General features: G+C 38.7%; 1 protein-coding gene across 6 annotated transcripts in view; it reads right to left on the reverse strand.

Moving 5' to 3' along the window:
* The window catches only part of LOC117379311 (A-kinase anchor protein 2), an 80480-nt gene that overhangs the window by 33907 nt on the left and 19169 nt on the right, over positions 1-27404 (reverse strand). For 4 of the 6 annotated variants that reach the window (XM_033976004.2, XM_055225621.1, XM_033976005.2 and 1 more), the window contains exons 3-8: positions 20354-20475; positions 8370-8484; positions 8242-8263; positions 5669-5767; positions 4028-4828; positions 37-122 (exon numbers count right to left, since the gene is read on the reverse strand). In XM_033976004.2, coding sequence (XP_033831895.1) covers positions 37-122; positions 4028-4828; positions 5669-5767; positions 8242-8263; positions 8370-8484; positions 20354-20475 — 1245 coding nt within the window. The remainder of the gene's footprint in view (positions 1-36; positions 123-4027; positions 4829-5668; positions 5768-8241; positions 8264-8369; positions 8485-20353; positions 20476-27404) is intronic. The other 2 variants (XM_055225622.1, XM_033976007.2) reach the window with 1 other exon arrangement.

The raw sequence follows: 27404 nt of genomic DNA on the forward strand, positions 1-27404 counted from the left end.
TTCAGAAGCATACTTTTCAAAACCTGATAGACTCACCATGGCAGTGTGCGGGTGTCCGGTCAGAATGGGAGCTTCACATCCATTTGCTGTTGTCACGGTAACGCCTGGTGAAGGGATGTAGCCTATGATAAAACATAATTAAATTATTGTACCTTTATTGTACTTTTCCACAGCTGTCATTGCAGGGTCTTTGTGATTTCTATATGCACTTTAGTGAATGGAGTCATTTGTGTTGTACAGTACAGTGAATAAAATAAGTCTATGTCTGTAATTGTGGTTATCATCATTGAAAAGGTAGTGTGGAAAGCAGGGGGAGCGAATAATCTTCTAAAATATAAGAGTGCTGTAAAGTATGGCTATTCTTCTGACAAAACCTGCTGCTGTAGTTCTGAATGTATTGCTTTGTATTATGACTATAGACAAACTTCACAAACTGGTACATTAGATAACAGGCTAATTTTTTAAATCAAAATGTTACTGATTTATCTAACCGTTAAAGCGCTTGTGGAATGCATGACATAGAATTTTTCTGTATTTTTAACAGATTAATTGTGAAATCTATGGTGAATATTGCTGGTGGGGTTAAGAATGTTTCTGATAAATGTATGGAGTCATGGTAGCTAGCGTCACATCTGACCTTCCTTTACGGATAACAGGTGATTAGTGTGATTTAATAGAACAAGCTTTGGCTAACAAAATGTTAGTACTTTAAAAAAAAAAAAGGTGCACTATGTAACTTTTTTGATGAAAGGTACGGCATTTACTTGCTCCCTGGGAGATTTTATTGCTTTACCAGGAATGTTCCACAGTATGGAATTAAACTTCAAGTTACAGGTCAGATCTGTGGAGAGGCGACCACACTCACACTAAGAATGCAGATTTTTATGAGCAATATAAACACCTGTATTTGTACATATGTTTGATAATTTTAATACTATTCTTGGCAAAACAATAGCATCTCCATGGAGAAAAGAATGTAACGGAACCCCTACCGGAAAAGTTACATTGTGCAAGACAACACATGTAAGCACTATGCGACAGTGCCGCCAAGTACTGCTGTATGGAAAATTATTATACTATATGTGTATTTCTTTATCTTAAGGAGAAAATCAGTATTAGAGATGTTTGGAGATCTACAGAATGTGTGGAATAACTTACGCCAACTACACAGACACAGTTTGACTTCTTAAAAAAATCTGTCAGTAGAATGTCTTCACCCTTCAAGCCCAAATAATTTCTGTATTTTCTGGTGACACATCCAACACAGTCTGATCCCTGTGCGCAGCCTATAGACATGTGTTAGTGGGTAGTAGTATCACAGATAGAGATAGCTCATGGTGTGTTTGGTCCGCAGCCAATGAAAAGTGAATGTTAGGGAGAGATGGAAAGAACAACAGGCAGGAGACAGCAGGGCACTGGAGAAGTCTGCTTTATTTCAAAGACAGAGTGAGTGATATATATAGAGAGAGACACAGTAGAAAATGGCTCCTTATCATTATAACAGTCCATACAACCACAAGGGCAGGCAGACAGGAAGAACAGAGACCCCTACAGACAGGTAGAGGTACTGCAAGACTGGCAGTGGGGCTAGTCAACCATGTTTTTACATTATACACGAAAAAGCCCAAACTATGTTGACCATCAGCCCTGATATTTAAAGTAAACAAACTTAAATAAACGTTTGTAGGGTAAAACATCATAATACCTACACTTTAAGTAGCCTGAATAAATCATGAGCATAGACCTAATTCAGAATGAACAAATTGTTTATTAAGAATGATTCAGGCTTAGTAACTATTTAATTTACAGTAATCCTAACTTCAGTCTTAATTAGGTACTAAACCTTAATCATTCTTAATAATCCATTTGTTCATTATGAATTAAGTCAGAGTTCAAGCTTTAATAATTCTAATTAAAGTGTAGTTATTATAAAGTGGTACCTTTTGGAGTTAATCTCAAATTAAGTGCTTCTTGCCTCTGCATAAATTTGGGAAAATGTAAAATTGTCTGAAATTTGTACTTGTAAATATCTGAATACAAAATTCATGCACACATTTATTATGGCCTACACAGAGACAAAAAACAATCAAATTTAGTTGTGCCCTGCCAAATTTTGTTGTGTCACAAATTCTTTTATAGTGTTTTGGATAAGCATATTGACAGATTAAGGACCAGACAGAATGCAAAATGGACAGTATGTGTCAGGAGAAAGTGTGGCGTGGAGAGAAAGCAAGCGTGTTAAAGTCATTGGTACCATGCAGTTCATTCTTCTGGAGATGTCTCGAGGAGGAGCAGCTGTCGGGTCAGTCAGTGCAGTGGTCAGCAGAGGGTTAAACTGTTGGACTGGGTTAATGTGAGATTACACACAGCAAAGAAGAGAAATTAGTCAATCCAAATAAACTCACACATGTGTACAACATTGTACCCATTCTAATCTCAGTTATGTCTATGATTCGAGTGGTGAAAAATTAAATACGTTCTATGATTCTATATACATTTATATTCTTTACACGTGGTCAGACCTCCGGCCTGGTTTGAGCCAGTCACACAGCCAGCAGGACTGACTGACAGCAGCAGTGACCAATAACAGCCCTGGGATTTAAAGCTGAACGTAAAAGTGATAATGTGCATTTTTTTTTACTATAGTGATACTTCTTTTAGATCATTCTGATTTTATACAAGACTAAATCTTATTGAAGTAGAGGTTGTACACAGGGTAAGACCTTTAATACTTCAGCCTTGTGTTTTTGAGTTCATTTTTAAATCTATATTGAAAGATAAGATGCCATTGAACAGACACTGCTATGCAGTAAATGCATTACATTTCATAATGAATACTGAGCCGAACAGCATAGTGAAGCTTTTTTTCATTTCAAAAGGAGACACCGTGGGCGGCTGTAATTGAGATGGTTTTAATGGTGACATGCTGTATCATTAGCACCTTTTTAAAGTAGGCCTGACTCTGATCATTGCAGTACTGGCAGTGTTTGTTGTTTTGGAGCATATTGCTCTTATATTGGCCTTAAATGAATTTGAAAAACCTCATTTATACTGGTTGTGCGGTTGTTTGTATGGCTGGTAGTGTGTTCTTATTAAGCTGCCGTGGTGTCCTGTGTCTACATTGCTCAGCATAAGAACAGTTGGCTTTATACAGTGTTGGCTCCTGACTGTTCCTTCAGCTCAGAGAGGAACTACTAGAATAGGAGGAAGTGCAGTGAAATAGCTGGAATTGATAGAGGATAAAAAACATTTGAGAAACAGATGAGGGGGTTCTTGAAGTGAAGTCAAGTTGCTATCAACTAGAATTAAACCTCAGGTTCCCATCGAAACAATCCAGTGGTCTTCAAAAATAAAATAACTAAAACTAAAATAAACTCTAGAATAAATCTCAATCTGAAGTTATACTATGTTATCCTAACTATGTGGAAGAATATAGAGGCACATAACGAAACCAAGGCAACAAGTCTCCTCTCCGCTGTGGTCACAGTCTGCATCAGGAGGAAGTGTGTGGAGATATAACACCTGTGAAGACTCTCCTTCATGCAGGTTTTCATGTACTCTAGATGGTAAGACAATAGCATCTCCTGCATGAGGACGACCTTATACCCAGATGCTAACTTCTTAAACCCACCTTTATACATTACATCTAAACATGTGTGATGAGTGTTTGATTGTCCTTAGAGCAAAAGTGTTAGTTTAACATCAGAGTGGTTGACTGTCCATAGTCCTGGACCACTGAGAATGGACCTGGTTTAAGCTGTTTGTGCACTGTGGAGCAGAACCACAACTTGATCCTGTGCACTAAACATGAAAGATATGAACTGAGCAGACACTAGGCCTGGTGACAAAGATGGAGGTGTGAGTCAAAGGCCAGACAATAGAGGGTAACAGCCGCTCACTCTGAGCAAAGAGAGGCAGGGCTCAGTTAGTAACCATCCAGACAGAGGAGAGGGGCGGGATCATAATAAAAGGGGAGAAGTCAATCACATGAGGATGCAGCACTGGCAGCGTTTCCTCTTGTCTGTACCTGTGGGCGGGGTCAGGCCGGGGGGCGGGGCTGTGGCTTCCTGGTTGGCATTGGGTGATGAGGCTGAGTCTGGCTCACGCCCCTCTGAGGACAGTTCTGTGCTGACGGCTTCAGATGTGGCGGGACGTCCTGACACCAGATCTGCTGCTGTCCCATCTATGGCAGAGATATCTGTAACCGTCTTCTCTCGCAGAGACTTCTCATCATCTTCATCAATCAGAACCACCTCAGCCTTCACCGCTCCATCAAAGCCCAGCAGTCTGCGGCTCTCACTGGTATCCTCCACATCCTGGTACCCTAGGAACACCATAGTGACTGGGTGCTCCGTGGATGCCTGGGGGTCTGGGCCTGGCAGTGCACCTGGCTGAGTAGTGATAGGGGCAGAGGTCGGGGGCATCATGCCCAGTTGGGGTTCCCTCTGCAGGGTGACCTGTGCTGGGGGACTGGAAGGGATAGAGGGTGGGGCGCAGGAGGGGGGTGAAAGGTCATCATCAGCCTGAGGAGGCTTGGCTGGAGCAGGGCTCACGGTCACATGACCCCTCATACTGTCCCCTCTGTGGATGACTGGCCGAGCGGCCTGCTGAATCAGCTGCTCCACCTGGCTGGAGCTCCACCCATTCTCCATGGTGGTGGTAGACACTGCCCCTGAGGAGGTCACCTCATACACCACCTTCTTCCCATCATCATAGACTTTGACCCCACGGGTGGCTGCCTCCGAGGGGCTTACACGGCTGGCTGACAGGACGCGCTGCTCCCCGGTGTGCGGGTCACGCTGTACGTTGATCTCCATGGCAAACATTGCTGTTAGGAAGGGACAGGGAGAACAGGGAGGAGGGTGATGGGTGTCACAAGGGTGGGGTGTTAGAAACAGTGGAGGGGGAGGGGAGGACGTGAGGGTTTGGGGAGAGAAAGTGGAGGGAGTGAACCGTGAGGATGAAACATAGTGATCTTTTCAAAAGTTATATGAACCTAAACATTAAATAAATATGCTAGAAAACATAGATAAAGGAATCCCAAAGTTGTTGAGGTGCCATTTTAACTATGATAGTCATTGACTCTATAATGGTGGTTAAATACACAGTAGCCTTTCATTACATTGTCCGAGACCTGGCAGCCCTTTACAGCTGGCACATGTTTACGCTGACTGTAAGTTTGTCACAAAAGCTCTCCACAGTTGTGTATAAATGCCTCTTGTCTTTTAGATTTGAACTGAAATTTCAAATGACCTTAAATGAACTCAAGAAACATCGACTAATGCACATATTTTCAGTCAAGACTTCTGAAATATCACTTTGGCACAGCTCATATTCATACAGGTGAATGTTTGTAGTTAGTTGTTAAATTAATTAGTTAATTGAAAAATGTTTTCCTCAAACATAAGAGATGCTTTTTATAGACTACAACAGCCATATAGTAAACCATATAGTGTTAAACTCCATTGTACAGTAGGCCAGAAAGTAAATTCCTTGTACAATGCATAACTGTCAATTCATAGCAAGCAAATATTTTAAATCACCTATGCGCTCCCTAAAAGCACATGTCATGATCCATCTTGGCTTGTGTCCAGAACTTTTCTATAGTGTCCGTGCCCCCCCCTCCCATGGGTGCCCCCCTCCTTACCCCCTCCTCCCAGGTCCTTACCAGGTCTGGAGGTGGTGTGCTCTCCAGATGCTAGAGGGCCAGTCCGGACGAGCTGCTCTGTGCTGGGGTGGCCGCGGTCCGACATGCAGCCTGTAGCATCTAGTGAGCCAGAGCAAACCAGCACATGTTCAGAGTCAAGTTAGAGGGACACACACACATATTCACACGCACACATCTACACACAAATGCACACACACATCTACACACAAGTGCACACACACATCTACACACAAGCACACACAGGGAGAACAACAGACACGTCCTGCTACACAAACATACCTAGAGACTCCACCCACTGGGATACTCAGTTTAGCTGCTAAAAAATAACCACTACGCACAAAAACATAAATAAATAGATGCAATTATTGCATCATCATATTGCTAACATTTACAACAAGAATTATTTACCAGAATTATTTGAAATTTAGTATGATTTGGGTGATTTTCATTATGTGACTTCTGTTATGGTGTTGTTTGGTAATTGCAAAATACAAATTACATTGTAGAATTCCCCATTTTAAATAATAATTGGTATTTAAATACACTCTGGTGGAGGGTGTCCCACCTGCATCTATGGAGATGTCTTTCCTTTTCCTGGAATGTTGGCATTATGCTTATCTGTCTCCATAGAGCCAAGCAGGAGAGGCCACCATACCAAGATATAATAATAACGATAATCCCTTATACATGCAGGCTCAACAAAGCCTCTCCAAGTGATACACTGTAGGCATTATTAATTTACTCCATACTTAATGATGGAAGAGAGGCTGTCGATCTGTGCCATCGGCCCTTTCAACCACCACCAACCATTCACACACACTTCACATTTACACTTCAACGTGGGTGCTGTGTCTTGCGTAAGGGCACAATGACAGAACTTGAGCGAGAATTGATCCTCTGACCTTTGGGACCACTGCTCTAACCATTACGCCACTGTCACCCCATTACAGGTCTGATCTTAGAAGCAAGTACACTCAGTAAGGATGCATGCTTTTAAAGGTATTTTTGAAAAACAGGTGATGGGCCCCTGACCAGAAAATTGTATTTATTTATTTATAGTTACTTCACCAAAAGTATTTTACATAATGGACTTTTATCTACATAGCTAAAATGTACATTTTAAAGAAATAAAATAAAACATCAATATAAAGCAATATTTAAAATAAGATACACAAAGCTATTTCAATCTATTCAATAGATTTTTAAACATAATTTGGCTAACTGAAAATACATAAAAACAGGGAAATACATACTGTATACCTAGTAATATGCATTCATTAAGTTTAATCCAAAATGACCACATCTTGGTTATTTTATTTCACCAATATCTGAGGTGAGTTCTGCCAGTGCCCCATAGTAACCGACCTGTGCAGTGCTTATGCAGCAGTAGTGGTCGTGTGCACTGTGTATGTGGCTGTATTGAGTGTGAGTTTGTGAGTGCAGGCACAAAGCAGAGGGGCTTATGGGGGTTTCTCTGTGAATGGAGCAGGATAAAGACTGCTACAGCGGCTGCAGCGTCATGACCTTGTGAGCTTCAATAGCCTCGCTGAGCTGCAGTTAGCCTCTGTGTGTGTGTGTGTGAGAGGGGAGGAGGGGTGCACACTGCAGTGTGTGGGTGTCACATAGGGGGAGATGGGTGTGGCTTTGGGGGTGCACCTTCTGTGTTCATTGTCTCTCCTGCCTCAGCGAGACTATTATACAGCTCACACACACACATGGCTATAACATACATGGGTGTGAGGCATATTAACTACAACAGTGTTTTTTATTTTCAAGTATTAGAAAAAAAATAACTCAGAGTACCACCAGATTTCAGTCTGATCTGAAACATGACTGTAGGCCTACTGCTTAAAACTTTGCCTGGTCAGTCTGTCCCTCCTTATCCATTTGTAGCATGTGTCTCTCAATTGTAGAAGACATCTCCTCTCCTCTCTTATATATATATATATATATATATATATATATATATATATATATATATATATATATATATATATATATATATATATATATATATATATATATATATATATATATATATATAGTACGATTCAGAATAAAATGTATAACTTATTTTACCTTAGATTTACAGAGTTTTGTGATTTGCCTCTATATTATTATATTTGTTTTTACCCGTAAGACAAACTAATCGTGCATTGCTTTGATTGGTTCATGTCCCTGTCAATTTATGGAGACACGATCCAGTTCCATACAATGAGTGTTGGAAAATTTTGTAGTGTTGGTTCACCAGGCAAGTCAAAGTTAGGACATTACCTGGCATAAACAGGACTATACCATAACACACCATATACTTGGTATAGTTTGAGTAGCACTCATCTACATATAAATGACCTGGTGCAATTATTTTCACATCTTCAAAACTACTTAAAGGGACTTTATAACAAGTAATAGACTCTGTGCTATGTGATTCTATTACACACTTTCTCTGCACATGTTATTCTATGCTAAGCTGCCATGAAATATGCAATAGTAGGCCATTCATGCCAAAACTTGTCTATATTACTTGCTGACAAGGTAATTATTTAGTTCTCTTAATCAAGTGTGATTCATACCTCCATCCTGGTTCATCAAGCTCTGAAAAAGAAGATAGAAAAAAACATTTTCAACACTAATTTAATAATTGTGTCATCCAGATGGCTATTCTTCTGATTCTTCCAATAAGATGTATTGTTTAGCTCACCTTCTGCAGGTCCTCAATGGAGCGCTCTGTCTCTTTTAGCCGCTCCCGTAGAACCTGCTCTTTGGCCGATATCTGAGACTCTTCACTTTCAAGAGCTTCTATTTCAGATTCCAGTCTGAAAACACAATATACACACAATGGAATTAGCATAATACATTTTCCTTTGCATTTAAAAACACAATATATGTTTACTGAGTGTGGGACAAAATATTTGCATGGATATGGTATTTGATAAAGACATAATAATGCTAAAAGCTGCCCACCGATTACAAAATCGGTGGGCAAAAAAAGTTTTTGTGATATAGATATGTCTCCTACTTTCATTTCAGCTGATACACCGAGGTCTCTGTGCAAATAATCAATTATGATTAAAATAATTGTGGATATTATTTCTGTATAATCGAGAAGGCCTCCTACAACTACTACTACAAGTACTGCTACAAGTACTACACCTACTACTACAAGTACTACTCCTACTACAAGTACTACTACTACTGTTACTACTACACCTTAAGCTTCAGATATTACTAAATTACAACAATTTACCAAAACCAAATATTGCAAGCTTACAGTAGTAGCTTCGACTAGAACCACCCACCATATTTCCTAATAAAAATTTAAAAACAAGCTCAGAGTAAGACACAGCTAGCCTGTCTCCTGGACTTTTACGAGATGGATGTGACAACAATAGTAGGAAGCACGTTTGGGAGGAGGACAAGGGCCGCTTCCTTGCTCACTGCCAGAATCCTACTTCAGAAAACACTCCTTTGGGACGCCAGGAATGTGTGCGTCACTGTGCCATATTGAACCTCCTAGCCATAGCATAAACAAGAGGCATTCCTACATCATTCTAACATGTAGCCATTGATATTAGTAAATAAACAAATTATTCTTAGACAGTGTTTCATCTGAATAGGAAGTAGCAGTACATTGTGATGTTAAAGTGTATATGACAAGTTGGACTGCTAATTTCCATAAAAATCTAAATTTTTGTTCTATTTATTAATTTTTTTATTTCAATTAAATTTATGATTTCACTTCCTGGTTGGATATATGCAGCAGATATGAGATGCACCACCCCTTCCTCCCGCTCCTCCAGTGGGACCCCAAGGCGTTCCCAGGACAGCCGAGAGACATAGTTCCTCCTATGGGTCTTCTCTGGGGCCTCCTTCTGATCTGACATACCCAGAGGCATCCATAACAGATGCCCAAGCCACCTCTGCTGGCTCTGCTTAATGTGGAGGAGCAGTGGCTCTACTCCAAGCTCCTCCTGTGTGACTGAGCTCCTCATCCTATCTAAGTGAGTGCCCAGCCACATTCTGGAGGAAACTCAATTGGTATCCGCAATCTTGTCCTTTTGGTCATTACCTAAAGCTCATGGCCATAGGTAGTGGTAGGAGCATAGATTGACCGGTAAATTGAGAGCTTTGCGTTTCGACTCAGCCCCACAACAGTTTGAAGAAGCATCTGCAGTGATGCAGTTGCTGCTCAATGTCAATCTTATGCTCCAGGTCAATCTCATGCTCCATCCTTCCCTCACTTGTGTACACGACCCCGAAATACTCCAACTCCTCCACTTGAAGCATAGCACCCACATGGAGGGTACTAGCCATCTTTTTCTGGTTGAGAACCATGGCCTCGAATATACAAGAGCTCATTTTCATCCCAGCCGCTTCACACCCGGCTGCAAACCGCCCCAGTGCATATTGCAGTTCACAGGTCGCTGAAGCCATTGGGACAACATCATCTCCAAAGAGCAGAGATGAGATCCTGTAGTCCCCTAACTGGACCCCCTCCCCGACTGCACCTAGAAATTCTAGATATAAATACAATGAATAGAACTAGTGACAAAAGGCAGCTAGTAATGTGAACATCTCCTGCTCTGGGGACCAGACATCCCTTAGCTAAGGGCCCTGGACTCCATACTCCTGGATCACTTTCCTCCCAACCCCAAGTTTTTGCTTCTGCGACTGCATGAGCCACAGCACGCTTACACTGTTGGTCCCCTTCAGCTGCCTCAGAACTCCTACAAGCCAACAAGGCTCAATAGGAGTCCTTCAGCCTGACGGCATCCCTCAATTCCAATGTCCACCAGCGGGTATGGGGGTTGCCACAGCAACAAGCACGGCAGACCTTACAACTACAGCTACAAGTGGTCGCATCAACAATAGAGGACATGGACCACTTGGACTCTATGTCCACAACCTCCTCCGAGATCTGGAACAGACCCTTATGATATACTTGGGTCTGCCAGTTCTGTCCAGCATCCTCCCCAACCAGCGTATCCAACTCACCACCAGGTGGTGATCAATTGACAGCTCAGCTCTCTTGACCTGAGTGCCCAAGACATGTGGTCGAAGGTCATATGACACGACAGTAAACCTGACCATTGACCAACTGCTTCTTAACTTATGTAAAATATGAGAAATATTTACCACCAGTACTGTCCAACCAAACCAAGCCATAATAAGAAAAACATGTAAACCTGTCATATAGTGTTTAAGCAATAAATTAAATGTGCAAGAGTTGTTTATACCCAAAACAATGGGCTGTCCTTGTTTGGAGTGGTCCTCTAAAATAGTGCCTTAAAATGTAGAAAGTAAACAATAGATAAAAGTACCTTCAGTGACTGTTAAGTATTGTCTGGATAAAAACACCACAAAAATATCAATCAATTTAGAATCTTGCAAAGTTCCAAAGTTAAACAATTCAAGGGTGCTTCTATTTAAAACAGAGGTTACTCAAACAAAAGAGTGACATATTTTTCATTGTATCAAACTATGCAGGGTGAGCTACAAGGCCAGATTTATCAGGATTTGACCCTTTAGTAAAATTAAAAAGTCAGCAAGAAATATATCATCACATTTTTGCATTGTCTTCTTCTATAACCCTCAGTAATGTCTATTGGTTTATTTGCATTAAAATGTGGTCTTCTTTGCCTAGGTATCCAAAGTGATTGATTTATTTGGCATATTTTTATGATAGATGCCCTCCCAGTCACATTATATACACAGGGAGGATATAATGTAAAAATGTAACTGTGTCTCTACTACACACTATTACAGGTCTATATTTGTTAGTTTCAAAATTAATTTCTTATACCCGGTGCACTCAAAAAGTGAGAAAATTAAATGCATAAAAAGAATACATACAAAAATAAAATAAAACAAGCCATCAACAACTATTATTTTAAAAGTTGATTTGTAGATGTTTGAAAAGTGATTAGTAAACACTGGAAAAAAGTTATTTATCACATATTGCATTTAAATGTTGTGACTATGTGGTTCCCTCCCTGGCACGTTGTGGTCACTCCTGTCTGTCCATACCTCATGTCCTTGTTTGGTCATGGGAAACAGACTGTAGCATGTCCTGTAGCTGCATGAGGCCTGAGCAGTATAAGATAGCAGCAAGATCTACAAGTGGACACTATATTCCTGGACACTTTTCCCTTATAGCATCATGGGCAAGAATCAGTGCACAATGTCAGTTTCTTGATGCAGCTTTACATTAATAAAGCATGGTGCTTAGTGTAAGTTGCCAGGATGTCTCTCATTCTCATTTATGTGAATCATCATCATCATCATCATCATCATCATCATCATCATCATCATTATTATTATTATTATTATTATTATTATTATTATTATTATTATTATTATTATTATTATTATTATTAATAATAATAATAATAATAATAATAATACCACCATTGCTTTGGCTTTTTCAGTCATTTTGAGATTGTTCCCCTTCTCCTCCTACTAGTAGTACCACTAATACTTTGCCTGCTGCAGTTTTCAGATTTTTCTTCATTAAATACTACTTTGATTATACTGCAGTAATACAAATTTTCTACTCCTACCACTAAATCTCCGACTTAAGTCTTCTTATTTTAAAGCTATAGTGAACAACATGACTCCCTCAAACCCTTTTCATATGACCTAAGCTCCATTCATTTGTCCAGTGCATATGGCTCCCTCTGGTGGTAGTACCCATGTATACAAGTAGTGAAAGTGACAAAAACAAAGGAACATGTGTGGTTAGTTTATTTTATGAGCTGCTTTGACTGTTCTGATGCATGGTACAAGGATTAAGTCGACACACTACTGGCTTTACACATGCACAATTAATGGCTACTTTCATGCAAATGTAAGCTGTGCTTTTTCCTACATAAAAATATGTATTTCTTAAAGCCACAATATGTAACTTTTTAACCAGAAAAACAGACTAAATACATTTTTAGTTTTTTTAAATTGTAATTATTGGACTAAAAAAGGTAGAAAAACATGCAAGCTCACTGTGAGTGAGCATGCATCTCCACAAACCTGACTCTTAGCCTGGAGGCTTGAAAATTGTTGCTTTGGCTACAGGCATCACAATATGGCAAAAACCAGAAAACTAGGAATCATGCAGGTGACGTGCCACCTCCAGAAATTAATATAGTCTACTTTTCAGTTTTCATTTTCTGGTGTGTTCCTATGGATTAAGGTAGCTGTCAATTAATACGTGCATGCGAAACGTAAATGTGTGTGTTTCTCTATATTTGTGCATAAAATGTATTTTGTATATTCTTGATCAAAAGAATACAAATTCAAAAATCACAGAATTTCACATTCACAAATACAAAATATAAAATATGTGCCTTCTCAACTTTTGAATACAAATGTATTTTTTGTGCTTGAAGCTTCTCTCTGAGAATATGAATCACAGCTGTGATCAAACTGTCAATATGATGTCACCGCTCACAGACATTAAGAGTTTAGCAGAAACTGCTTGTCCCCAAATCCCCGTGAGCTTTCTGTCATGCTTGCATAGAGTAGGCCTACTTGCATTGGACAGGAGAAGTCACCCAAAGTCCAGCTGTTCTTGAGACAGTAGCAGAGTAGCAGCACTGCCCACAGTCCAAACAGTGAATGAAGCACCAAAGCCCCACTCCCAGCGAGTCAGCTGCACAGTAGTATCCAGTAAAAGTGCTCACAGCTCTGCTGAGCCAGTGAGATATAGTGCGGCTTTCTGTCAACAGCCTCAGACAGTGATTTCCCCTCTCCCTTGGCTCAAAAAGGTGACCGCAGGCAGCATATCTACGATCTCACACTGTGCAGCAACTGGTGCCTGGGCCTGGGAAGTGATGAGCTATACTAGACACTTGAAGGCCACTCCATGAGGAAAACATGGGCAAAAAGCCCATTATTTTGGCTAACTAAATCAAAATTGCCATGATGTACACATACAAAATAATGTATTCTGCATATTTTAGAGAAAAAAAGAAAATAAACTACTTTTCTGTGTTTAAACGTGGGTCCATGCTATCAAAGTCCAAAACGTTACCCATTATAATAATATATAATTTCATAGTTAGATTATGACACCTTGTCATAATTTTTTTGTGAAATAATAAAAACTATATATAACTATAACTATAAAAATATATAATTCTTCATAATACTAAATCAAAAAGACATTTTAGTGGCTAAAGAACTAGACTAAAACTAAGTCAAAATTGGAAATGATTTTTTTCAAATATGTACTAAGATGATAAACTATGGGTAATTGAGAAAAGTGTGTGACCTCACGCACTAGTACCCAGTATCTTTTTTCACTGCCTGGAGCTACTTTTCCAATGTGGTATTAGGAATGGACTGATGTCAGTGTCCTGCCCACTACACACCATTTCCATGATTGCTGCATAAAGGGAAACCACATCAGATGGGACAAGGAGGAACACACTCTGAGTTTTTGATATCAGATCAATCTCTGGAAAGGAAAAAAAGAGGATCTGGTTTAAGATGGTGATAGATATATTAAAGCCATACTGTGGAACATTCCTGGCAAAGCAAGTATCAACCACTGTCACCCACAACCAGTTACGAGTCAAGTCTGTGGAGAGGCAAACCCATTTTCAGTATGGATACATGTGTTCTAAGATATTTTTGAGAGTTAAAACAATTTGAATGAAATGGCAGCTTTTATGTTAGACTGAAATGTTATGCAATGGGACTTTAATTCAGTTTTAACTTTAACATATGAGAACTATACACACAGTACCAACGATTATAAGAATAGTAAGTACATGAATGAATAAGTTAAAAGTTGTCATCTATTTACAAGTCTTTTAATTTACATATTTGGGAGCCAGTGGGTAGGACCATACCACATAGATTACCACTACAAATTGACACTTCTGATCTTTCAGTGTGTAAGATTTCTCACACGATCCAAGCCTAAGTCATTGTTCCTTTCTCATTGTCACGTTATGATAAACTATTCTCCAACATATCCCATAATGCACCACTCTCTCTGCCCCAATTATTCATCCTATGTCCCAGTGACAAGCGGTCGGGAGGAAGATTACAGAGTGTGGACAGACATCAGTGGGTGCGACATGCTGCTTATATAATACATTCAATATAGAAAGTTTGTTTATAACACTTAGAAGACAGTTAGCCTGGAGTGAACTGTACAAGGATGTAGTCTCCAAGTATAAACTGTGAAATAAATCTCCAACATGGCAGCAGGCTTTGACTGTGGCTGTAAACCTGGCTGACTGATGTTTTAAATTGCCACAAGTTTATTCAAGGACAAGTTTAAGTCTCCGGGGTTTACATTCATGTGATTCCATAATGTTAGATATATTACTTAAAGGTAAAATGTACATAAAAGTAAAATGTAACTTTTCTGGAGATGGAGGGCCATATCTGTGAAGAGGTGTGCCCAGTTACAGTACAAAGCTTTTTAAATTTGTAATTGAATCATGAAGCCAATTATCCAATCTGTGCCAAAACTAGGATTACACCATACAGTAGTTCTTACCTGTATGTGGCTATAGCACTTCAAGAATGCGTGATCTTATCTGATCTTGGAAGCCTGGTTAGTATGTGGATGGGAGACTGCTCTCGGGTGTCACAGTGGGGCAGCGGTGGCTCTATTGGAAACTGTTGTGTCCTTAGGCAAGACACTTCACCCAAATTACCTAGTATGAACGTGGCCTGTGGGTGATTGATTAGTGGTGATTAGCAACCTCACTTTCATCAGTTTATCCCAGGGCAACAGCGTGAAGTGAATAAATTATGCACTGTAAACCATCTTAAAATATGTTATATTAATCCAATGCATTATCATTATTAAACCAGAAGGACAACTACAACTTCCTCTAAATAAAACAAACATTAGAACTACCAAGGAAGCTTCATTTAGCTCCATAATATACGCACCACTGCTCAGTATCTTCTATGACTGCATTTCCTTGGTTCCCAGACTAAACTGCCTCTCCTATGTCTCCTCTTCCTTCATTCTGTCACTGCACTGGACACGGTGTATGAAAACCACACAGCTGCCCTACAATGATGACTGCATTTATCCCAGGCAGGACGACAGCCGCCCTCTATAACTGCTGCTGTGGCTATGGCTCTGTTTGGTGGCACATTGTAAAAGCTCTATGGGGCAGTTCCATGTGTTTATTTTGTGCTGCCTTGTAATGACAGGCACATGTGTAAAACTACCAGTCGCCCTGCTTTTTGTTTGGGGACTTCTTCACACAACATAATGGCTGCTATTTCCACCACACTCCACGCAGTGCTAGCCTATAACGGTCTGTTCAAGATGTCACTGTGCTCGGGTTTGCTTCTAATTTAATGAGATTTCCAGTTTACAGTTTGATTGTGGCTCAAGTACCACAATGACATTACTGTTCCATGTCTTGTTGTATTTGTATCTCTGGAATATACTGTCAATACACTGGCCAATTTGAAACTAATGAAAATAGGTAAATATGAAACAAATAGAAAATAAAAATTTTGAAAATCAAAGGTTGTAGCCCAAGTTATACAGATGATGTAAGCAAATATTGTAATTGTATAAAGTGATCATTTTAAGAAGAGGTTTGAGTTCAGAATATTGATAATGGCTCGAGAACACAGCGACAGAAGTACGTAACTAACAGCACACACAAGCAAAAATCCAATCAAATAATAACACTCACATGCTTTTACATAAATGCTCATATACTTGTGACTGATTATTAGCCCAATTAACCCCACATTTTACACAAAAACAGCAAATAGTACATTATCTCATCCCTCTCCACACATAAACATCTGTTCTTTGTCTCTCCTCTCGTATTTACTCTTCAGACTGTGGAGACTCCATAAACAACACCAGGCACTGTCTTTGTCACTTTCGGCCATTAAAGCCCTCACCACTGTCATTACTTTAAACCGCTGTGAAAGCGAGATGAACAAAATGTCTGTCTGCACTTTTATGGTCAACAGGATTTTAGTTTTACAAGTCCATGTTTGTCCCCCACTTCTCACCTCTGTCCTACACCAGTAATAGAGGGTAGAAATTTGTGACTTCTGGAGTAGTTACTTTGTAGATGTACTTGAGTAATAAACAACCAAGTAACAGTACTACTACAAACAAATACAAATATAGAGTAAAATTTGCCAATATTTCAACTTGTTTGGTTAAAATTTGCTATTAGTGCTACAAGTTGTACCATGATTTGAAAATTTTGGTTTCTTTTACCTTATTTTAAATGTCAATAACATTTTCTAATATTAATAGGCAATTCTTTGGAAATACCAACATTTTCCCAGTCTTTAATGTTTTATATTTCATGTGAGATAACCTCTAAATCACAAATTAGATACGACAAAACAGCAGTGTTCAAGTAGCATTTTTAAAGCCCCATTGTGTAACCTAGTACTTATAATATATTTTTTTTGTAATTTTGAATGTTTTTATTGTACTATAAATGTATGGGACAAAATGCATCTCCATGGAGACTGTTCCAAAGTATGGTTTTAACTTTCTGTGTCCGTGGAGTCAAGAAGGAGACGTGTCACCACAAGAATGTTACATGGTGATGCTTTAACCCCCTTTTCACCCACTAGTACATTTTGGGATGAGGACTTTTTACTTCTGCATGAGAAACATTAGTGTTTTGAAGCAGGTATCATTTTTGTCTCGTCTACCCACTTCAGTAATGGAAAGACTGCGGTTTCCCGGGTGATAGGATATTCTGGGCTGTGTCCCGCTGGGTGTAAATTTAGATGCCACACCTTGCTAGAGGAATGCTCTCCCTCCCAGAGATCAGACTGGCCCCGTGTGGACCATGTGGGGGAGATTTCTCAACTTTAGTTTCAAGTGGCTGGGGGCAGTGGGGCATTCCTTTCTCTCCTACGCAATGAGCTCACAGATCAGTCACCCACCGGAGATAAATTTAAGAGCCTCAGAAGTTACACACTTGAGAACCATTCCTCTAGAAAAATGAAACTGGGTGTGTGAAAAGTTGGTGGAAATAAAAGAATAATGTCTTCTTTAGACAATGTTTACCTGGTTTTGGAGATACTAGGCAATTTGGGTGGAGTACCTTGCCTAAGACACCACTGATGATTTTAGTCGTTAAAAAAATGCTGCTATGCCGTATTCAATTCCTTTAATCAGAATACACCCTGATATTTCCATGTTTTATAATGGTACACTCATGACCATAGTGTTTAGGCCAGTCAAATTTCTTTTCCCACTTCTAGATTTAGAAACTTGGCTGCAATCTTTGTAGAGCCATAAATGTATAGGAACATTTGTAAAATATACAGTGAAAATGTTAAGAACCCCTAAGCGAACCCAAACCACTTCTGTAGATTTACATAAATATTGACTGAAATCAAAATAACTTCACCTTTGACCTCATTTGCAAACAGTGAAATCTGATCAAGCTTCCATCGAACCCCAGCCCTCTGAGTACTCATCTATGTGGTTTTAATTGTTTATGTAAGCAAAACCACGCTTATTTTCTATCAAAGCACTCGGCACAGTGCGTCTATTCAGTCACAGCTAAATGAATTGAGTTCTCCACAATCACGACTGTCCACTGCCCCATAATGGCCACTCTTTGACCATTCAGCGTTGCCCTGTTTACACCAGACGCTTATGTTATTCTGCGACCATACGTTGTTGATGTTTCTCAGCCCGAGCGATAAGCTACGGTAGCCGGAGGGTAACAGAGTGCGCTTTCATGGCGACATTTTGATAGATGAGGAGGTGGTGGCTGACTCACTGACGGCAAAATAACCAACACTGGATACAATTTACAGTCACTGCTCACTGGTGTGCATCCACTGGTCAAATTATTGCAGGCAAGTCCATTTTAACTGCAGGAATATAGCAGGAGGATAGTCCTACTAGTATGATTGTCATTTTCTATGTAATGTGGCTAGCACCTCACAGCAAGAAGATTCCAGCTCCTGTCTAACTTTTTCTCCAGGCACTTTGTTTTCCTCCATCAACATAAAACATGCACAATAGCTCATGAAGTTTAAAGTAGGAATAAACTCCACCTAGACCCATATTTCAAATAGAGCAATTAAACTGGATAGCGCCTGGAAAACTGAAGAAAAAATTGTCAAAAAGAACTAGGAACAGTAGACAGAACTATTGAAAGACCATTTATACAGTTTAGTAGCAAAAAATGATTGTTGACTTAGTGTTTAGTTCCACTTTAAGTACAATCAGTATAGTTGTTGTTGTCTCTTAGTGAGAGTGGCAGTAGTTGGAGAGGCCATTGGCACGGATTAGCAGCCACGTCTTTGTCAGTAAACCCGGATGCAGCTCTGGCTATAATAGAAACTAACCATCAACTTGTGTCCAAAAACATCATAGTTACATCACTAGACCTTCCCACAATGCATCACTAGAACACATGGTGACACACACTTACTATGCTTTGTGGAGACATTACACTGACTTGCATTCATTTCCTGGAGACTGATCCTGTAGTAGTCGCCACAATGCACTAAATACCAACCCAAACACCCACAGCAATGCGGCAATGAGCTGGCACTTTATTTGGAACACCTATGATCTCATGCATCACCTTCAGCAGGGAATAAGTGACTATCAGAGCAGTGCATGATGGGAGTCAGGAAGCTCCTCCTAGACAACAAAGGAAACACACCCTGTCACACTATTGTCCCTTTCACTTTTTCTTCAGCCTCGGAAATCACACCCTGATTTTGTCTTGTCCATTTTATATTTACTCCCTGCTGTTTTAAGCCTATATCTGCCCTACCTTATAACACATACCTCACATAGCTGTTTTGCTGGAAGATTTTGGTTTGAATTAAATAGAAAACAATGATTAGATTCAGATTATCCCCTCCCTGAATTAAAAAAAATCATATAGCTCTGGGTAAAAAAGACTTCTAGAGTCTGTCCATGGAGCAGCACCAGCTCATGCAGAGGCAGAGGAGCTCTACATTATGCAATATGTAACTTTTTTGGTGGAGGGTTCATCTCCTTAATATGTTATTGCTTTGCACTATAATATGACATTAAATGATTTCCTTGATGACAGGCAGTTGCCGCTGCCAGGCCAAGTCCCAGGATAGATACGTGTTAGTCATACAAACTAACAATATCTCTATGGATAAAAGCCATAAAGTTACATTGTGCACTTTTAACTGAACATTTTAGATCAGTATAAGACATAGTCCAATGTTAAATGATGTAATGTAATCCACTTATAATTTAAACATATTTACTTTGTTATTCCTGGATGAGTCCAACAGCTGTAATGCAAAATTGCAGAAAATGTTTAGCTGTAACTTGCTACTGTTTTTTTTAGTGTTCCACCAATTGGTTTCTAATACAACCCAACTACAATTGAATTCTAAGTTAGCTGGATAGGACATGCACATAACTTTGAGAAAACAGATCATTTTTCCTACTACTGCGAAAAAAAAAAAAATAATCTGTATAACTGGAAAAAATGTGTAATGAGGTACTTGTCTTTAAATTAGCCTAGCATACTCCACTAACTAACCCACATAAACAACCACTTTAGCATCCATTTGCTAATATGCAATGCAGATGTTTAGCTGTTGTGGCGTACATCTGTTTTGCATCCTTTTTCTTGACGTCATAAGCTAATCTAATGGGTTCTGTGTCTAAACAATGGACAAAGCAGCGTGCAGAGCGGCGGAGTCTACCTTTGGATGATGTCCTCTAGCCTCTTCCCCTGCTCTTCGTCCTGCTCCAGCTGTTTCCTCCGGGCCTCCTCTTCCTCCACCACGGTTCCCTGGAGCAGCCATCTTTCCCGCATAGCTTTGGACTGAAGAAAGAAAACAAACATAATATTAGTTTAGAGTAATGCTAGAGATTACAGTTTACAAGTTTCTATATAGCTATATAGTATGTAAGACTGGTCACATGTGAATGGGCATAAATGTGGAAACGAAGTAATGAAGAAGCCCCAGATGTAACAAAGACATAATGGCCCTTATAAAGATGAAACAAATGTAATAAAGGTATAATAGCTCCAATAAAGTTATACTAAATGCAATACAGGTGAAATAGCTTTCAAAAGGTCATACTTTTCATTCAAAGAAGGGGTATTAACTGCTAACACATGACATATTTCGATCACTATGTTACCATTTATTGTTTTGAAAATGCTATATTCACCGAAAAAACAAACATGTTTAATAAGTTCTGAGTCCCCCTTCTTATTGCTAAGTCACTGCCCCTTTATAGTGCTATCACATTACAATCAGCATGCATTTCGTTAATGAAACTACTGCACACCACATCAGGTTTGTGAAGTTGTAGTATATAGCTTTGTATCATGCTGCTTTATATTTGTAGAAAATTGCCTTGGGGTGTAGGTTTGTGGGCTGAGCATTGGACAGAATCTTACAGCTAACCAGAAAGATGCTCAAACTAGGGCCCGGGAGAGATCGCTATATTACTCGAATATGTATGGATGACATCTAAAACCTCTTCGGGCAAGTTTTTGATAAGAGAATGTTATAGCATAGTAGAAAGCTCAAAAAGTACATTTTATTAATGAATATCAAAGATAATACATTTTTAATGGCTGTAATGACAGTGTAAAAGCTGTAACAAACAACCAAAAGTATTAAAGTGTAACAATGGTGAAGAAAGAGGTAGAAGGAGCTTTAGGTGTAGAGCAGAAAAAGATTATTTATATATTTGGCAAGCTGTACTTACACCTTTATTACATCTCGTACACATCTATTACAGCTATTGAACCTTTACTACTGCATATATCGTAAGTTCTACACATCATCAATACTTACACATTACCAGTAGTTACAAATGTAACAACAAAGAAAATGGGAGCTGGATGCTAATCAAACCAAAGTCTTTTATTTATTTAATTTACATTGTGCAAACATCTATCACAGTCTAAACCTGGAGGAAAGAAAATAGGTCTCCCTTTGTAGCCTGTTTGTGGTATTTTTAGCGCTTGTTAACAGCCAGATGAGTTCTATTACAGCAGGAGACAGGGCATTTAGAAGATGAGTGCCAAGTGACTACAGCAGACAAATAAACATGCAGACCTTAATGCACAGTATTTACACAGCACACATGGACTCACTGTGTTCAACAATAGACCTTTGTGTTACTGCTGGATGTACTAAAAGTCTACTACTAATGTGCTGAAGAATGCCAAGAAAGTAATGCAAATACTTTCTGCTGATTCCTAGTTAAACTGTGTGGGAAAAGCATTCTGCAAAAGGACACTGGTCTTTAGAATTGCATGTGATAAGTTGAGAGTACCATAAGATGTTAAGGATGTTGCCTTCTAACCAGAAGGTTGGCAGTATAGACCACTTAATTGCTATTGTGTCCTTTGGCAAGAAATTTTACATTATACAAACATAGATAATGCCTAATCCAATGGTTGTATCTCGCTCCCACTGCTCCGACTTGGTCTCAATTTAGTCTTAGCACGGTATTTACTGGCAGCAGTAGAACTGAAGCATGGGGAAAAACTAGCCATTAAAGCAACGTGACTGGTATGCTAAATATAAAAATGCAGTGGTAGCAAATGCAATTTGATGACAGAAAAGCTCAGAACGAGTATGATGTTTTATGGATTTTAAAACTTTGTAGGAGTTGTATGTGTGATGTAACAAACCAGGGAAATTTCAAAGAAAGTCATTTTTGATATCCATGTAAACAGGTACACTAGAAAGAATCACACAATGGTATACAATATATAATATTTATTGATAGATGTAGATAGTGAGGTCTTCAGGCTGAAAGATGAACAAGAAGTGAGAGGGGTCGAGAGCGCGCAGACAGGTGTTGTCAGGATAGGGCTTCTGGCTAATTAAAGGTATGGGTGAGGTGAGCTGTGGTCCGCTGGAGAGGAGCAGTAGAATGTTGAGGCGTGGTCCTGCCTCTAAACCTCAGTCAATCATGTTAACTCCATATTAATGAAGCAAGTGTGAATGAAGCAAAGTACAACCCCAGGTATGTTTTTTGATGAGAGAACAGTATGATAACATTGTTCAACAATGTTCAAAAAGTAACATTTTCCATGAGTCCTTTAAGGGAGTTGAAATCTAAACCAGATAATATTTATGTCACTTCTGAAAATTTATACAGTAATGGTTTACAACTGCCAAAACATTCCAACTCAACTCACTATAAAACAGAATCTTTCCTTCCCTATAAACCGATTGAAATCCTTTTCTCTCTCAGTACTTGCAGATGGATACCAGAACCCCATGCTAGCTTATATTAATACCTCTGTTATGTGACCACAGCACAGAAGGACAGCTCAGCCTCACCTTTAGCTGTTTACTGCCAGAATGCTGCCTCGCCTGGCTTTCTTCATATTAACAATTATGAAAGTACACAGTCTTCCTCCGCCTTGATGTCTCTGTATACTTTCTTATTCAAATATACCCATCTGATCTGAAGCCTTCACCAGCTGCTGTTAGAAAGTGCCATCTGCCCCTCCTGTTTGTGGACGCATGCCACTCAAATTAAACACAGGTTAGCAGCATTGGATGGTTGGTTGTCTAATGGGAAAGACAGAGAGTACATCCGATTATAACACTGATGGAGTTACCTTAACAGCTATGTGGTTGAAGAATGGAAGTAAGACATATGAGACTGGTAATTTAGTGACCACAATTGCATATGGTTAGAATGCAAAATGTCTAAAAAGGCAGTACTTTACATATGTTACATTGTACTGTGATTCTATTTTCTATTGCTTGGTAAAGTGAATGACTGTATTGATGTTACTTTGTGCTTTTAGTGAGTTTCTTAACTTATCAAAAGTACAGTTACCTGCCAAGCACAACCATAAAACTGTGTCATTGCATATGTCTGCATCAGCAATTACATTTAATGGGATTTCAGAGGCTTTAACCAATATAATATGATTTTTAATATATATATTTCAAATATTTTAGAAGTAAGTTGTCCACATTAAACACAATGATTAAATACATTGTTACACACATGACCAAAAAGCAATAAGATGGATATAGCTATGGCCAATACTAAATGCAGCTGCTGTATGTTGGGGGTTCAATTTTAGATAGATGTATCTGTGAAAGGAATTCAATAACCTTTATTAATGCTATACGACATTGTATAAGTATCAACTCCTATGATTCTATGGAGACAAGCAGGTGACCCCACCAGGCCAAGTTGCAGGTTGGGTTCGTAAATTACAGTAAGAAAGCATGTTTTTGAAGGAATATAAACACTAAATGCAAGACACAGTATGCAATAGTGTAACATTTCAGGCAAACCAATAACATCTCCATGGAAACAAGAAGCTGGTGGACGCCCTACAAAAAAGTTACACCTTTACGAATACTTGTGAACACTATGGGACATTAGTTATTCTCCCATAAGTTGTATATTTGAATACGCAACATGAAAGAAACTGCTAATTCCAGATTCAGTGCAGTTAAATAGACAAAGATAAATATTAGTGGTCTAATTGTTTTTCCTCTTAGAAGCACTGTGCTCTTTGCTGTACTCTCTCACGCTGTTTTACAGACTTTCCACTTCCTCTGAGCACTGACACATAACCACTGTGTGCTGCTATGGAGGAGGAAGAGGAGGAGGAGGAAGAGGGGAATATTGCCTGCTCCAGTAGGATATACACAAGATTTACTCACGTTTCTATAGTGACAACTTTAGTCATCTTTCCACATCAAATAACAAACTCTAAGGCAAGGTTGCATCATACTTTACTCCCACAGCCCTCTACCATTCTGCAATATGAAGTAGGTAGCTAGGTTTGTGGGCTTGATTACATGTTTTAATCCCCATAGGACATGCTACTATGATGACCACAAATGCTAATCAGTGCCAACAACATCCCTGACCACATTTTCTGATAGGGGGAGTTTCTTGCCCAAGGACATAGCAGCAGTGGTTTTAGTGCAGATTTTACCACAGACAGAAAAGGTGGGGAGAGTGTCTTGCCCAAGGACACAGTGCGGAGATCTAAGTTTCAAGTTTTTAACTCTAACCACTGTTCCACTGCAGCCCCAGTTACATTTTTCTGTAACATACAATTATACTCTTTGTCAAAGTAAAACTACATGTAGCACTGGACATGTAAGTACATATTTTATTTAGTCCACACAAAATGCAGGATCATTATGATACAATATAAAGATAGCTGATATTCGCTCTTTTTAGCATATTGGCTATCAGCTTTAAATCTCCCAGCACAGGCCAATACTTAGTTTAGGTCAGCTGCCTAAATATGCATGAATATATGCATAAGGTTGTATTTGAACACAAAGAGAGTACAGCAAAAATGTGACTACACTGATCTCTTATCCAGTTTGTAGTAAAACAAGGTTGTGGATGAGTTTGTGCTTAAGTCAAATTACCAAAATTGGCCCTACATATTAGTCCCCCAGAATCGGCCGATCTTATCAGCACAATCAGTATTGGCCTTGAAAAAAAAAATTATACATTTGGTCAATCTCTAAGATATGATAAGGTTATGATTCAAGTTCAAAATAGTCTAATATGACATAATGCCATCCACTGAAAGAAATTCCAAAACACATTATTTGTTGAATGTTGTTGGTTTATATATTTATATGTAGCCGTGTCAGATTAGCGCCTGTTAGCCAGCAAACCTACCACACAGAGGTCCTTATCGTCACCCATTTCCTGTCCCAGGCCACAGTGACCAGGGCCTCTAGAGATCTCACTACAAAGACTGAATTCTCCCAGCTACTACAGCGCCACTCAAGCATAATGTTCATGATATGGGAGTGTGTCCGGGCCGGCTGATTACATCTACAAACCACACTGTAGTTCTTAAAGAGTTTAAAGCTAATAAACTCTTTAAGAACTACTATGTAATATTTCTTACATAGTGGGTGGTCTACTACCTGCTTAGAGACATTATTGCTTTGCTTTGAAAGTAGGACTGAACAATTTGGGAAAGATCTCATTGTCGATCTCATAGCTTTAAGATGTATGTTTTAACAATAAGATTCTGTTTGAAGTTCATGTTTTAAGAGTCCAGAAGAATTAACAAAAAGACTGAAATATGAACTAACATTTAATACAAGAATCACATTTCTGAACATGACTGTACAGTTTTTATGCATGATAGGACTGAATACTGTGGAGGAAATTATGGTACTGGCAGTCTTTGCAATTTGCTTATTATTATGCTTATATTCCTGATTAATCTTGCCAGACCTATTCCACAGTATCACATCAAACTTGTCTATATTGGTGCTATTCAGTTTTGTTTTTATTTCTCAAAAATACTTTAAAAGGCATGCATTCTTACTGGGAGCAGGGTCACCCTCTACAAATCAGTCTTTCAGTTTGGGCTAGTTGGATCACTTTCATTTCTCCATGGAGACAGACAAGTTTAATGCCATACAGTGGAACATTCCAGACAAATATCTTCATGGGGACAAGCAGGTGGCAGATTTGCCACCAGAAAAGTTACATAGTGCTCCTTTAAAGCAGCAGAAAATGTAATGATATGGCTGAGAAGTTGGCAAAAGTAGGCTACATGTTTTGCAGCAAATTGATTGTATGGCATTAGTCATCATAATTTTATTTTATATATACATATACATATATATATATATATACACACATATATATATATATACACATATATATATATATATACACACATATATATATATACACATATATATATATATACACACACATATATATATATATATATATATATATATATATATATATATATATATATATATATATATATATATATATATATATATATATATTGTTTTAGTTTTTCTCATTATTTTCTTCCCTAATGTTTCTGCTTTTATTTAGAACTTATCATGCGAAAGTCAAGCCCTTGCCCGGTCCCAAATCCTAGATATTTTCTGCAGAATAGCACTGTCCAGATGCTTTCTTTTCATCTTTTCAATAACAGTTTTGACCCATTTTCTGTTTTGCTTATTGAGAGCAAAAGGCACCTGCAGAGCAACTGTGGTTATCTCAAACTAGAAAAAAGAATGCGTCATGTTTGGATGTGCCATGACAAATTCAACAAAAGTAACATATAACACAATAAGTTACTGAATGCTTTAATAAACTAGTCTACATGTAGATAATAAGGAATAAACTCGATACACAATACTGATTCTGATACTACGATGATAATAAAAACACTCTTTCTTCAGACAATAGAATGTGATTTTCAACATAAAATCATAGTACTTTCTTTTATATTTCCATGTGGTCTTATATTTGTGTAATCACTCAGTCGTCCAGGTTCCATAGTCATGGGCATATACTAGTTTATGTGGTCTATATTTATATACTATACTTATACATGTGAATATGACTTTTGTTGTATGTTTTATTAATATCTGATTTTCAATACTTATGACTATCCTAGAGCAAACTGTATGATTATCTTATCTTACAACAAAATAAAAAATATACAAGCTTAATATTATGTAACATCTTTGTCTGCAACCTGCTTGTCTACATGAAGATTGCTTTTGCCTGGAATGTTCCACAGTATGGCATTAAACCCATCCATTTTACATCAATGAAATTACAAGAGTTTTTGAACAACTGAGGGATTACACAAATATAAGGCCACGTGGTAATATATAAAAAACCAGTACTACAACTTAATGTTGAAAACCACATTCTATTGTCTAAATAAAGAGTGCTATTTATTATCATCGTGGTATCGGAATCGGTACTGAGTATTGAGCCTATTCC

Source organism: Periophthalmus magnuspinnatus, chromosome 12 (genome assembly GCF_009829125.3).
Source record: "Periophthalmus magnuspinnatus isolate fPerMag1 chromosome 12, fPerMag1.2.pri, whole genome shotgun sequence".
Taxonomy (NCBI): domain Eukaryota; kingdom Metazoa; phylum Chordata; class Actinopteri; order Gobiiformes; family Gobiidae; genus Periophthalmus; species Periophthalmus magnuspinnatus.